The sequence below is a fragment of the Elgaria multicarinata genome, chromosome 21 (assembly GCF_023053635.1).
Source record: "Elgaria multicarinata webbii isolate HBS135686 ecotype San Diego chromosome 21, rElgMul1.1.pri, whole genome shotgun sequence".
Taxonomy (NCBI): Eukaryota; Metazoa; Chordata; class Lepidosauria; order Squamata; family Anguidae; genus Elgaria; species Elgaria multicarinata.
In genome coordinates, this window is record NC_086191.1 from 13,523,598 (window position 1) to 13,536,538 (window position 12,941).

The following is a 12,941-nucleotide window of genomic DNA, read 5'->3' on the forward strand; positions in this document are numbered from 1 at the left end:
TGGGCGTGCTTCTCCATGGCGCATGTTTACAGGGAACAGGAAGTAAGGGCGTTGTGCACCTGCCACGAACTGGGGCGTGGGCGGCAGGGTCCTTAGGTAGGAACGCCGGGGCCGGGACGGACGGAGACGGAACTGGCTTGGGCGGTTGGAATACTGGTGGAGCAAGCTGGGGGTGAGGCATGGGTCTCGGGTGGCAGAGTCCAACAGAGAGGCAGGAGGCAGATCCAGGAAACAGGCACAAGGTCAGAAACAGGTTCAGAATCCAAGCAGGGGCCAGAGGCGTGGTTGAGATGAGGGTTCCAGCGAGGCGAGATCTAAGGTAGCAAATGGTCAGGAACCGGCTGCAGCTAGCACGAGAGACCGTGTTGCTGTGGCAAAGGCTGAAGGTGAAATGCAGCTCTTATAGAGGCCTTTCCTGGCAGCTCCCAGCTGTTCTGTATGAGCCCACCTGGGACTGCCTGCTGGTCTGGGCCTGAACCCTGCAAAGCTTTACCAGCCAGAGCTCGCATCCTGTGAAGCCCTGCGGCTGGTTATATGGAAAGCTGCCGCCAGATGGTGCTGCAGGACAGGACAGCTCCCTGTTTTCGTACAGCTAGTGCCACCGGGAACCCTGTTGGTGGATCTAGTTGCCGTAATATTGCCTTGAGCCCCTCCCAGTTAGATTACTGCTTTGCGCTCTACATTGGGCTGCCCTTGAAAACTGTTCAGAAACTGCAGCTGGTGCAAAATGCTCACCCAGATTGCGGCCTGGTGCATGCTTCTCAGACCCTATCACCCTGATCTTTTCTCAACTGCACTGGCTTCCAATGTGTTCCCTGGGTGCTAACGCTAATCTATAAAGCCCTAAATGTCCTAGGGCCAAGACAGTTTGAAAGACTGCCTTCTCCCACATGAGCCTGCCCATAGGATGAGATGGTCTTTCAGAGGCCATTTGGTAATGTCCCATCAACAAAACAAATTCAGTTGTGCGGGGAACATGAGACGGGGCCTTTTCGGTGGCAGCACCCCAGTTGTGAAATTCCCTCCCAAAGGAGATGAGACCAATACCATCCCCGATAACATTTAAGCAAGCGGTGAAAAACATTCTTGTTCCGCTCAGCTTTTAGTGTGTGTGTGTGTGTTTAATTAAAGGTTTTAACTCAACTCTTAAGGCTCCAATTTTCATTTTATTGCTGCCAAATTGTATTGTTGTGTAAATAGCTTCAGCTATCGGGTGGTATAGAAATGCAAATAAATAAATAAACTGCTTTTACGGGTGAGGGGGCAGCTTTGTAAGGGCTGAAAACGTATTTCAAATAAATGAAATGATGGAATTTTCCCTTCTCCAAGGCATGGTAGAGGGTCAGTAAGTTGCAGCTATTATTATTTTTTTAAATGTGTTTGCTGGTACCGCTCAGGTCTTTCTGCCTTCTGTGTCCCCCAATCCCCCCCCCCCCCTTCATCAAGTCGCTTGTCCCCCACTTTCATCGCTGGGTCACTGTGGCTACTTGAAGAAAAAAAATGAATTATAACTGAGTCGTAAACTGGAAAATCTAAAATAAAATTGCAATCCCGAGTCTGCTTCCTTGAAAGTGAACTCCATCAGAATCAATATGGGATTCCAGAGAAAATGCCACGTTTGGGAATGGGGCGCATTAAAGCAAAACGTTTCAGTCCGAAATCTTTAACGCACGGGTGTGGAACCTCTTTCGGCCGGAGGCCTCAGTTCCGTTTCAGAGCCGGAGGCGAAAGGGGCAGGAATGAAAACGCCGGCGTATTTTGCCTTTCTTCCCCTCTGCAGGTCTCAAAGTTCTTTGGAGACCTCGCGGCAAGAGCCCGAGGGGACACGCCGGAAGGTGGAGCTGCAGGACTGGCAAATCCAGGGCTTGCTGCAGCTGCGTGAGTCTCAGCATCAGCTGGAGCGGGACTGCAAGCGAGAACACCTGTGCCAGGTGACCGAGAGAGGGAGGGGCGTAGAAATAACAACATCCTGCTAAGCCGTCCCGCAGCTGTTGGGGAGGAATGCGTGTGCACAGCCTTGCTCGCGCAATTCATGCAACGCCCTCTCTTGTTGATAGTACCGAATCTCCCAAAGACCTCGTTGGGCCTTTTTCAGAAAGGAGAGATTTTAGGTCTCCAGCCCTCATGGCCAAACCTGGAAAGGCGTTGGCGGTTTCTCGCTTAAGAATCTAGGTTGGGGATTCCTGTCATTTAGCAGGCTGGAAGGTGGGGCTCTTCGTGCTTAAAAAACGCATCTAAATTTAAAAGTGCATATCTTTTTAGGGTGGATTCCTGCATTGAGCAGGGGGTTGGACTTAATGGCCTTGTAGGTCCCTTCCAGCTCTGCTATTCTATGATTCTCTCTTGGAAAGGGATCCAAATGATATTCTCTTACTTTTTTGGAAATCTGAATCCAGAGGGAGGAGGTTGGGATTTCCAGGCATTCAGGACGGAACTTCAGTGCCCTGCAAAACTCCAGGGGAGGGAAAAATAAATAAGCCCAATGGGCAGATGTACTTCTTAAATTTGCATACTTGCATAAAAGTATATGGATAGGGATAGTCCTTTTATAGAGGCCTTCAAGAGGCAGCTGGACAGCCCTCTGTCAGGGATGCTTTAGGGTGGATTCCTGCATTGAGCAGCGGGTTGGACTTGATGGCCTTGTAGGCCCCTTCCAACTCTGCTATTCTATGATTCTATGATCAGGAAAAACTTCCTGACTGTTAGAGCAGTACGACAATGGAACCAGTGACCTAGGGAGGTGGTGGGCTCTCCCACACTAGAGGCATTCACGAGGCAGCTGGACAACCATCTGTCAGGGATGCTTTAGGGTGGATTCCTGCATTGAGCAGGGGGTTGGACTTGATGGCCTTGTAGGCCCCTTCCAACTCTGCTATTCTATGATTCTATGATCAGGAAAAACTTCCTGACTGTTAGAGCAGTACGACAATGGAACCAGTGACCTAGGGAGGTGGTGGGCTCTCCCACACTAGAGGCCTTCAAGAGGCAGCTGGACAACCATCTGTCAGGGATGCTTTAGGGTGGATTCCTGCATTGAGCAGGGGGTTGGACTTGATGGCCTTATAGGCCCCTTCCAACTCTGCTATTTTATGATTCTATAATTCTATTTATTGTTAAGCTCAGCGGTACACACTGATCTGGGTGTTGGCATACACCGGACCCTTTTCATGGGATATTTATTTATTTATTTGTTCCATTTTTAATACGCCCAGTAACCAATGTCCCCACGGCAGATTGCAAACCGTTAAGGCCCCAATGCAATGCAAATATGCAAATATTTTAAAGGACAAAACGCACGACAAAAACGCAAGCAGCACAGGAACGGAGATTCAGATACATCAGCACAGCCATAAAAACGCCAAACTAAGTCTCTGAAATGCCTGGGAGAAAAGAAAGGGCTTTGCCTGGCGCCCAGAAGACAGCCTGATGCTGAAAAGATAACGGTGTAGGCGTCAGGTAAACCTGGGCGGTTTCTAGTTGCTGGAAAACACAACTAGGAAGTTGCAGTTAAACTCATGTCCTACTTGTGAGTTTTGTGTGGGCTGCTGGCTGGCAGGTGTAGGAGCAGAATGTTGGATTAGATCAGCCTTCCTCAACCTGGGGCGCTCCAGATGTGTTGGACTACAACTCCCAGAATGCCCCAGCCAGCTCTGCTGGCTGGGGCATTCTGGGAGATGCAGTCCAACACATCTGGAGTGCGCAAGGTTGAGGAAGGCTGCACTAGATGGACCCTGGGTCTGATCCAACAGGGCTCTTATGTTCTTAACCTCTTTTGGTAGGGCCTTCCATAAGTGCAGTGCCACTACTGAAAAGGCCCTGTTTCTTGTAGATGCCTGCCTAGCTTCCTTCGGCAAGGGATCTCTAATTTCTTTTATCTTTTCTTTTTTTGGCCCTCAGGCCCAGCAGCGCTTGAGAGAGGTCGCCCGCGACTGCCAGGCTGCCCAGCTGAAAAAGCTGAAGGAGACGAGCGAGAAGTAAGTTTTGGCATGAGGTGGAAAGGGAGGGGGAGAAAGGAGCAGCCGGACCCTCGCTTGGGAGCTGTCCCCTCCTCCAGACGCTGCCTGGCTCCTTTTCAGAGGAACAAAAGGAAATTGTGAGCTAAATTGGATGACTGCAATGCGTGATACGTGGGGCTGCCTTTGAAAACGGTCCGGAAGCTTCAGCTGGTACAAAACAGGGCAGCCTGTTTACTAACAGGGACTGGCTGGCGAGATCACATTACGCCAGTCCTTTTACAACTTCATTGGCTGCCAGTCCAGGTCCGGGCCCGATTCAAAGTGCTGGTATTGACAGTCAAAGCCCTAAACAGTTTGAGGCCAGGTTATTTGAAGGAACGCCTCCTCCCATATGTACCTGCCCGGACCTTAAGATCATCTACAGGGGCCCTTCTCCGTGAGCCCCTGCTAAAAGAAGTGAGGCAGGTGACTACTAGGAGCAGGGCCTTCTCCGCTGTGGCACCCCAGTTGTGGAATGAGCTCCCCAGAGAGGTCCACCTGGTGCCTACACTGTACTCCTTTCATCGCCACCTGAAGACCTTTTTATTCTCTCAGTATTTTAACACTTAATTTTAACTTAAATTTAAATTTTACTGTTCTAACTCTGTATTTTAATCTTATATCAATTTTGCTGCGTGGTTTTATCCTGGTTGTGCTTTTTATTCTGTATTTTGAAATTGTGCCTTTAACATGTTGGTTGATTTATTATGGTTTTAATTTTTGTGAACCGCCCAAAGAGCTTCGGCTATTGGGCGGTATAAAAATGTAATAAATAAATAAATAAATAAAGTCCATGCCTTAAAATAAAGTAAGTGTAGGAGTAGATCCCCCAGAAAAGCGAGTGTCTGTGACATAAAATATTCCTTGATAAAACAGTGTCTAAATGGTTCAATGAAATAAACGTATACCCCTGACCTAATATTAAAATTAATATACAGAAGGGGTTGGGAAAAAGTCAACAGCTTTAATGAACCCATTGGGGTAATAATGCCCAATCCACAAGTGTGGACAAAAGAATGCATATTTTGCTTTCATAAACGTACATCAACATTACGCTAAATTCTGTGATTCAAATTGTGTATTGATGACAAGTCATTTAGTGCAAAAACGGCACCTGACAAGACACAACAGCCCCTGTGGGTAAGGCTGTCATGTCGCACGAAAGAGATCACTAACTGGCAGTGGCTCTCTGGGTTTCCGATGGGACTTTCCCAGGCCTGCCGAGGATTGAACCCGAGACCTCTTGAATGCAAAACGTGTGGTCTACCACTTAGTTATGGCTCCTTTTCCCTCCTTCCCGGTTAGGGAGAAGAAAGAACTTCAGAAAATCTTGGACCGGAAACGGCACAACAGCATCTCCGAAGCGAAATCCCGGGAGAAGAGCAAAAAGGACGTGTGAGTTTAGAGGCAAGGGAGCAGGGGACGGGTTCATGTCGTGGAGCGTTTTGTAGGCTCCTTCTTTACGATCAAGGTGGTTCGCAGAAGATGAAAAACGCAAACCCAGTGAAATCTAGAAAGATCAAAACAGGAAGTAAAAAACCCTAAGTGAAGCGGTTATCGTCAAAGTTCACAGAAGCTACCCAGCGCCGTTTGTAAACACGTCTTGCAGCCCTTTCTGAAATCAAACGAAGAGGTGCCCCTCTACAACCTTCTGTCGTCTTGGGCGTTGTTCTGAACCAGGTCTCCTCCCCGGAACAGGGTCTACGTCCCAATAAAGGCCTCTTGAATTGTGAACTGGGGGAGACCTGAATCGTGGAATGAATGGAGGGAGCTTTCTACACAGAGCTGTCGAATCCCTTTCAGCCCAAGGGCCCAAATTCATTTTCAGACAGGCCCTCGGGGGGGGGGGGGGCACGTGGGAGGGGCCAAAGCCGGAAAAAAGCAAGCAAGCAAAACAAAACACACAGAGACACATGCAGATGCAATCATATCACATAATACGAAATACGTTTGCTTCTGGACACAAGCGACAGACCAAAGGCATCCAGTCTGTCCCCAATGTAACCCCCTTGGGGTTGCTGTGCAGGTTCTGTTACAGATGGGACCTGCTAAGCCTTAACTGCGCCGGTATCACAGCCATAGTCTCCTGCGTTGAGGGGTGTGTGTATGGCAAGTGAAGTTACGGGGAAATAGCTCTCTGCTCACCTTGAAAAAGACTGTTTGTCACCCCCTCAGGGAGCTGACGGAGATTAACAGGCGGCACATCACCGAATCAGTGAACTCCATTCGCAGGGTGAGTGAGTGTCCATTCTGTTCTAGCATCGCACACGCTAATAGCGATCTCTGTTCTGCACGTGCCTATACTTTTTTTTTTAATAGCCAAAACGGTATCATCCACGCACAAGATATCAGCAGGCTTAGGGGAACCCCAAGCTTTGCAGAAACATAAACCAACTTAGGGATTAAAAAAAACAAAACCCAACCCTAAAGGCTGGAAGGGGAGGGGGACACCTTCCCCAGTAGCCCGATGAAGACTGGCCGTGTCCAGTGGACATGAACTGCTGACTGATGATTAAGTTGGAGAAGCAAAAATGGAAAACCAGGGGAGTGAGAGGGATGTTATAGAGTGTCCTGCATAGTATGTTACAATTACTAGTTGTCTGGAATATTATGCTTTTTATTTGGTGGGGGGTTATGAAGGTGGGTAGCCTCGTGTGGCGCAGAGCGGTAAAGCAGCAGTTTCTGCTGCTGAAACTCTCCCCACGGCCTGAGTTTGATCCCAGCGGAAGCTGGTTTCAGGCAGCCGGCTCGGGTCGACTCAGCCTTCCATCCTCCCGAGGTCGGTAAAATGAGTACCCAGTTAGCTGGGGGAAAGGTAATCACGGCCAGGGAAGGCAACGGCAAACCACCCCGCTATAAGGCCTGCCAAGAAAACGTCAGCGAAAGCTGGCGTCTATTCCAAGAGTCAGTAATGACTCAGTGCTTGCACGAGAGGTTCCTTTCCTTTCCTATGAAGGTGGGGGTGGCAATTAAGCCACAGTTTCGCCTTGCTGTGGATGGCTCTACACCCTAAAGTGTATATATCATTTTAGGATGATTTATTTATTTATTTAGAATATTTATATACCGCTCCCCATTGAAAAATTTCGGAGCGGTGTACAAGGTAAAATGAAAATAAAAACAGAATAAAACAGTTAAAACAAAATTTAAAAAGAAGCAAAAATCAGAAATCCAAGGCTGCATGTTAAAGAAAGGCTTCTTGGAATAAAGATGTTTTCAGGAGGCGCCGAAAGGAGGACAAGGTCGGAGCCTGCCTGACCTCCAGAGGCAGGGAGTTCCACAGGAATTATATATAATAGAAAGGTTGATGTGGTACATGAGGCTCAGATAACTGTGAAGTGTTCGGCAGCTGTGTTGGACCAAGGGATAAATGGCTCCATTTCTAATGTTTAGCTGTATGGCCGGCAAGTTCCCGAGACTCTCTTCCTAATTTTTATTATTTTCCCAAAGCTTTGTGTGATAAAAATCGAATTCAGGGCAATTTACAAATATAAATCACAGTGAAAAGAAAAGAAAAAAACCAAGCAACCCTAGCTATGAAAAGCAAAGCAAACTGTTTTTGAGAAAGAAAGAAAAAAACAGCATCGTAAAAATCATACCTGTAGCAGCCTCAACTTTAAAATAAATGAAGGAATAAATCAATAAATATGGTCTTAGGAGCCTGATTTATAAGCCTCCCAAGAGAGGTTCCATAATGTAAATGACACAACTGGGACGATCTCCATTGACAAGGAGAGCGAAGATGGTCTCAGGCTGAATGAAGGTCCTGTGCAGAGTTAGACATGAAGGGGCAGTTCCTGAGATCCGCTGACCTCAGATCTTTTCGGCCTTGAAAAGCTCACATTCTCTGAAGATAGCCTGGAAACAAATTTGAAGCTGTCACAAAACAGGTATGGCCTGGCTTGCCCACTCCAGACCTAAATTTTGAACCAGTTGAAGCTCCTGGACTGTCTTCAAGGGCAGCCCCATGTAGAGAGCAATCCAGCAGTCCAGCCCCGGCACAACTATGGGACAAACAGCTGTGGCTAGGTCTGCTTTTTCCAGGAAAGAGCCCTGCTGGCAAGCCAGTCAGTCAGTCAGTCAAAGGACTCCGTTACATGAGTATTTCCTCACTTTTCCTTTTATCCCAAAGCTTGAGGAGGCCCAGAAACGGCGTCAGGAGAAGCTGCTGGCGGGACACCAGGGAATCTTGCAGCTGATTGAGGACGAAGAGCCATGGGTGAGTGCCGCAAAGGCTTCTGGGAATGGCTGGGCTTTTACTAGGCTGACAAGGGGACTAGGAGCATGGTTCACCCAGGGAAAAGGCAGTCCCTGCCAGTATTAGGACTGTGAAGAAACCAGCCAGCATGTCTGAGGCACAGTTGGGAAAAGTTGCCAAATTCTAAAGCAAACGTGGCTTTCTGTCACCCTCTGCTGGCTGTTGCTCAGCCGTACAGGGCAGCCCTGAAGTTTGCTGGCACCCAAGACTGGGCCAATGTAAAGCCATGATCCACGCGCAAAGACCGTCAAAAAAACAAAACATTTCCACGTAGCTGTGCTTCCTAAGAAGGCCGTAAACCGCTTGAAATCCACATGCCGGCAGCTGTGGACACATTTTTGGTCTTTCCCCAGTGGTGTGTGAGGCTCAGGATGTCGACGAGGGGATGTTTGGAGCGGTGGCGCAGTTTTTATTGCGCGTGTAGTTTGCTAATTGTTGATTTTATATTATGAACTCGGGTTCGTCGGCCTCAGGCTGTTCCGGTTTAATTTAAAGGTCAATACTATATACGGGTGTTTGGAAAAGGTTCTCCATGCAGTTGAAGTTGGCAAGTGGGTTTCAGACATGGCTACCCCACCCTGTGTAGAAGCCAGGGCTGCAAACCTAATGGCCCTGTTCAGACAGCGCGCTAAACCACGACGGTTAAGTGCTTTGAGCGAAACATTACGGCTTCGCATGTCATGTGGACCATTCCTAACCATGGCGGCTACATAACCACGGTTTAGACGCACTTACTAACCACTTGCTGCTAAAAGATTAGGGGCGTAACCTTGGCTTAGCGTGTTGTCTGAACCAGGCCCAGTTTCATGGGTCTTGTAAAACATTGGGATTGGATCGTTTTTTCTTCCTGTTCCATCTTCCCGTCTTCCATTTTGTTCGTCTCCAGTTGGCTGCCCAGCTAGAACACGAGTGTGAACTGGAGGGCCACGCGTTGCCTCAGGAAATTGGCCGCTACCTGCAGGAAGAACTAGACGGAGGGGTCAGTAACGGACACCCGCCCGTATCCAGTGTCGCTCCCACACCTGCTGAAGAGGACCTGACAGTCCTGTGAGACTTGGAGGGGAAGTTGCGCTGGTGGTAGAAGCGCCGGTGGATGTGGGCAAGGAAGAGAGCGACGGGGAACACCTTCAAAGTACCTCCCCGCTCTCTGCCAACCTGGCTCTCACTAAATGTGTGTGTGTGTGTGTAGCGGGCAGAGCCAATGTGGGGCGGGGGGGGGGAAACACCCTAAAGGCACTTCACTTTTTCTTTTTTTCTTTCTTTTTTTAAAAAAAGGACAAATGTTTTATTTTTTTAAACTATTTTTTTTAATTAACTAACTGTAATTTGTCTTCTCCCACTTTTGAAACGAGGCTGGAGAATGACTCGCGGATCCCCCTCCACGGAGGCACGCACCCGCCACGGAGATGGGAACCGGAGTCCGGCGGCTTTGGGGTGACCTTTTAATGCACTATTCCGGGAAGGTGGGAACTGTCAATGCCACCCCACCCCACCCCACCCCTTCTGCCACAGAGAGGGTGGAAAGAAAAAGGGCTCTCTTTTTTTAAAAAAATATACCATCCTGCTTTTTTAAAAAGAAAATGGTTGAAACGTATCGTACCAGACCTGTGTAGGAATGCGTTCGCCGTCCCCTGGTGTTGAATGGTGTCTTGTCGGTTTCTGTCTTCCGACGTCCCCTCACTACACATTGGGGGAGTCGTGGAGCAGCTGTGTGGGGCTGAGAGCAACTTGGGAAGGCTGTGTAAAGAAAAAGACTTTTTTTTTTGGTTAAAAAAAAAAAAAGAATATGTGGGAGGCAGGTCCCTCGCTGCTTTTGAGGATGGGCGTGAAGGCAAAAGAGGTGAATGCTGTTCTGCCCGTGTGGTTTGGTGTCAGAGTTATAACCTGGCCTCTCTCTTTCTCTGGATGTAATTTTTCCCGTTTTTTTTTTTAACCTAAGTAATAAACGTGTAAGTTGCCTCCTGTTGTGTTCCTTGGTGGGTAGGAATCTTGAGGGGGCCTCTTATTTCCTCACCACCACCTCAGTTAGAAATCATCAGTAGGACTTCGTTTCTCAATCCATGATGTTAGTTTCTTGCTTACTCATAGAATCATAGAATAGTAGAGTTGGAGGGGCCTATAAGGCCATCGAGTCCAACCCCCTGCTCAATGCAGGAATCCACCCTAAAGCATCCTTGACAGATGCTTGTCCAGCTGCCTCTAGTGTGGGAGAGCCCACCACCTCCCAAGGTCGCTGGTTCCATTGTCGTACTGCTCTAACAGTCAGGAAGTTTTTCCTGACTGGCTTCCTTTATCTTGAGCCCGCTATTCCATGTCCTGCACTCTGGGAGGATCGAGAAGAGATCCTAGCCCTCCTCTGTGTGACTTTTCAAGTCTTTGAAGAGTGCTATCATGTCTCCCCTCAATCTTCTCTTCTCCAGGCTAAACGTACCCAGTTCTTTCAGCCTCTGGCACTTTTTTATTAGCACGGTCACTGAGGTCATCGCCCACCCCTCAAACTCCCCTGTTCCCTCTGAGCTTAGCTGCAATCCTCAAAGTTAGCTTTGGAAAGTGGCCGGAATGAATTTCACAGCAACCATCTATTGTACTCTGCTGTAACGCAAAGTATTTTATGGGGTGGCTCGCTCTTGAATCGGCAGTGAAGACCCGTTTGCTTTACAAAAGACTCCGGCGGGTCTGTGTGGACTCTCAGGATGAAGGGAGAATGGATTGGCAAGGATTTCTACTCCCAAACTGCCTACCTGTCGTGGGCATTCACACAACACTGCCCTGCCCTTCCTTAAATTATACTGCTGAAATGAAAAACGCTTGGGGTAATCAGGAATGGTGTTTTCGGTTTGGTTTTTTTTTGCATGGAAAGTATGTTAGCTCTGTTCAGTTCTGGTCCTTGAAACAAATTCCTGGGCTTGGAAACCTGTAGTTCTAAGAGTGTGTGTGTCTTTTGCACCAGGCTGCAAACAGTGAATCTCAAGGTTTGGGTAACCCACCTACCCCCAATTAATTTCCTGCAAGTCTGACCACCTCTGGAATAAAGCACGTTCACCCTTTCTCTCCTGCCGTTCTGTGAACCTTTTAAGCTGCTGTTGATTTATAAACTTTTTTTTTTTAACCGACTGCATTTCTCTTCTGTATTAGGCTGCATTTCAAGCCACTTAAATTGGTGCAAATTTGGAGACTGTTATCGGGATACACAACCAAATGCTGGTTTGAAAGAACTCGGAGCTGGGTTCCCCAACATGGTGTCCTCCAGATGTTTTGAACTCCAACTCACATCAGCCCCCCCTTATCAGGAATCCTTCGAATTGTAATCCACGATCAGGAAACATTATTCTTGCAGAAAGGTTAACTCATCCAAGTCATAGAATCATAGAACAGCAGAGTTGGAAGGGGCCTACAAGGCCATCGAGTCCAACCCCCTGCTCAATGCAGGAATCCACCCTAAAGCATCCCTGACAGAGGGTTGTCCAGCTGCCTCTTGAAGGCCTCTAGTGTGGGAGAGCCCACAACCTCCCTAGGTCACTGGTTCCATTGTCGTACTGCTCTAACAGTCAGGACGTTTTTCCTAATGTCCAGCCGGAATCTGGCTTCCTGTCACTTGAGCCCGTTATTCCGTGTCCTGCACTCTGGGAGGATCGGGAAGAGATCCTGGCCCTCCTCTGTGGGACAACCTTTTAAGTATTTGAAGAGTGCTCTCATGTCTCCCCTCAATCTGCTCTTCTCCAGGCTAAACATTCCCAGTTCTTTCAGTCTCTCTTCGTAGGGCTTTGTTTCCAAACCCCTGATCCTCCTGTTTGCCCTCCTCTGAACACACTCCAGCTTGTCTGCGTCTTTCTTGTATTGTGGAGTTAGCTAGGGGCACAGCCAAGCAAGTTGGACTTCTGGTGACCTGGTTCGTGTTCTTTTATCAATAAAAACGCCTCGCTTATTTCATGTCACATCTCCGAATTGGCAATACTCTTGGCACGCTGATGGGGAAACCGCTCATCTTTTATGTACATCCAATGTGCAGTGATATTTTTGTTATGTAAGTTTTCTGTTCATTCCTGTTATAGCTTGAAAATCAAATATATATATATATTTTTAAAAAGAACAAATTTGGCCACACAGCAGTCAGCTATATCTAATACACACACAGAGTACACTGCTGAGTTCTTTGTTGGGAGTAAGTTCAATTGCACAAAGAAGGGCTGACCTCTAAGTAAACAGGCATAGGGCTGGGCTGGACCCACAGTATATCACCACCAGAGGGAATATTGCTCTATTTGTATTGGGTCTTATTGTAAAGGGATAGATCAGGTTGGAGCGGTTGTTCATTTAGCCCAATATTTTCTGCATTCTAGAGATGAATAGCATAATTTTAGCATATAAAATGCCAGCACCTTGTCCGTCTAGGACTCTAGGCTGTCAAGATGCTACACCCCTAGCAAATATGTTATTGACTGAACTGGTCCCAAGTAAAAACTAGTGTCTCCTGCAGGGGAGTAAGACGTCAACATATTTTCACTCAATACGGTTTTTGGTCGTTGGTTTTTTAAAAAAGCACAACTTTCTCCAGCAAATTTTAAATAACTTTAAAAAAAAAACGCACGCGCACAACACAAAACGAATCCAAAATAGCACAGGCAACTGGACATAAAGGGAACGAGACATGTTTTGGAACCAGACAGCAGGCACGAGCAACTGGCAGG

At 47.7% G+C, this 12,941-nt stretch overlaps 1 protein-coding gene across 2 annotated transcripts in view; it reads left to right on the top strand.

Annotated features, from left to right (window-relative positions):
- PLCB3 (phospholipase C beta 3) overlaps positions 1–10,211 on the top strand; it is a 46,004-nt gene extending 35,793 nt beyond the window's left edge. Inside the window, exons 28-33 of one of the 2 annotated variants that reach the window (XM_063146328.1) lie at positions 1,781–1,931; positions 3,898–3,974; positions 5,301–5,390; positions 6,171–6,228; positions 8,128–8,214; positions 9,140–10,211. In XM_063146328.1, the coding sequence (XP_063002398.1) occupies positions 1,781–1,931; positions 3,898–3,974; positions 5,301–5,390; positions 6,171–6,228; positions 8,128–8,214; positions 9,140–9,304 (628 nt within the window). In that variant the 3' untranslated portion in view covers positions 9,305–10,211. Of the gene's footprint in view, positions 1–1,780; positions 1,932–3,897; positions 3,975–5,300; positions 5,391–6,170; positions 6,229–8,127; positions 8,215–9,139 lie in introns of those variants that run through there. The other variant, XM_063146331.1, reaches the window with a different exon arrangement.
- Positions 10,212–12,941: the final 2,730 nt, after the last annotated feature.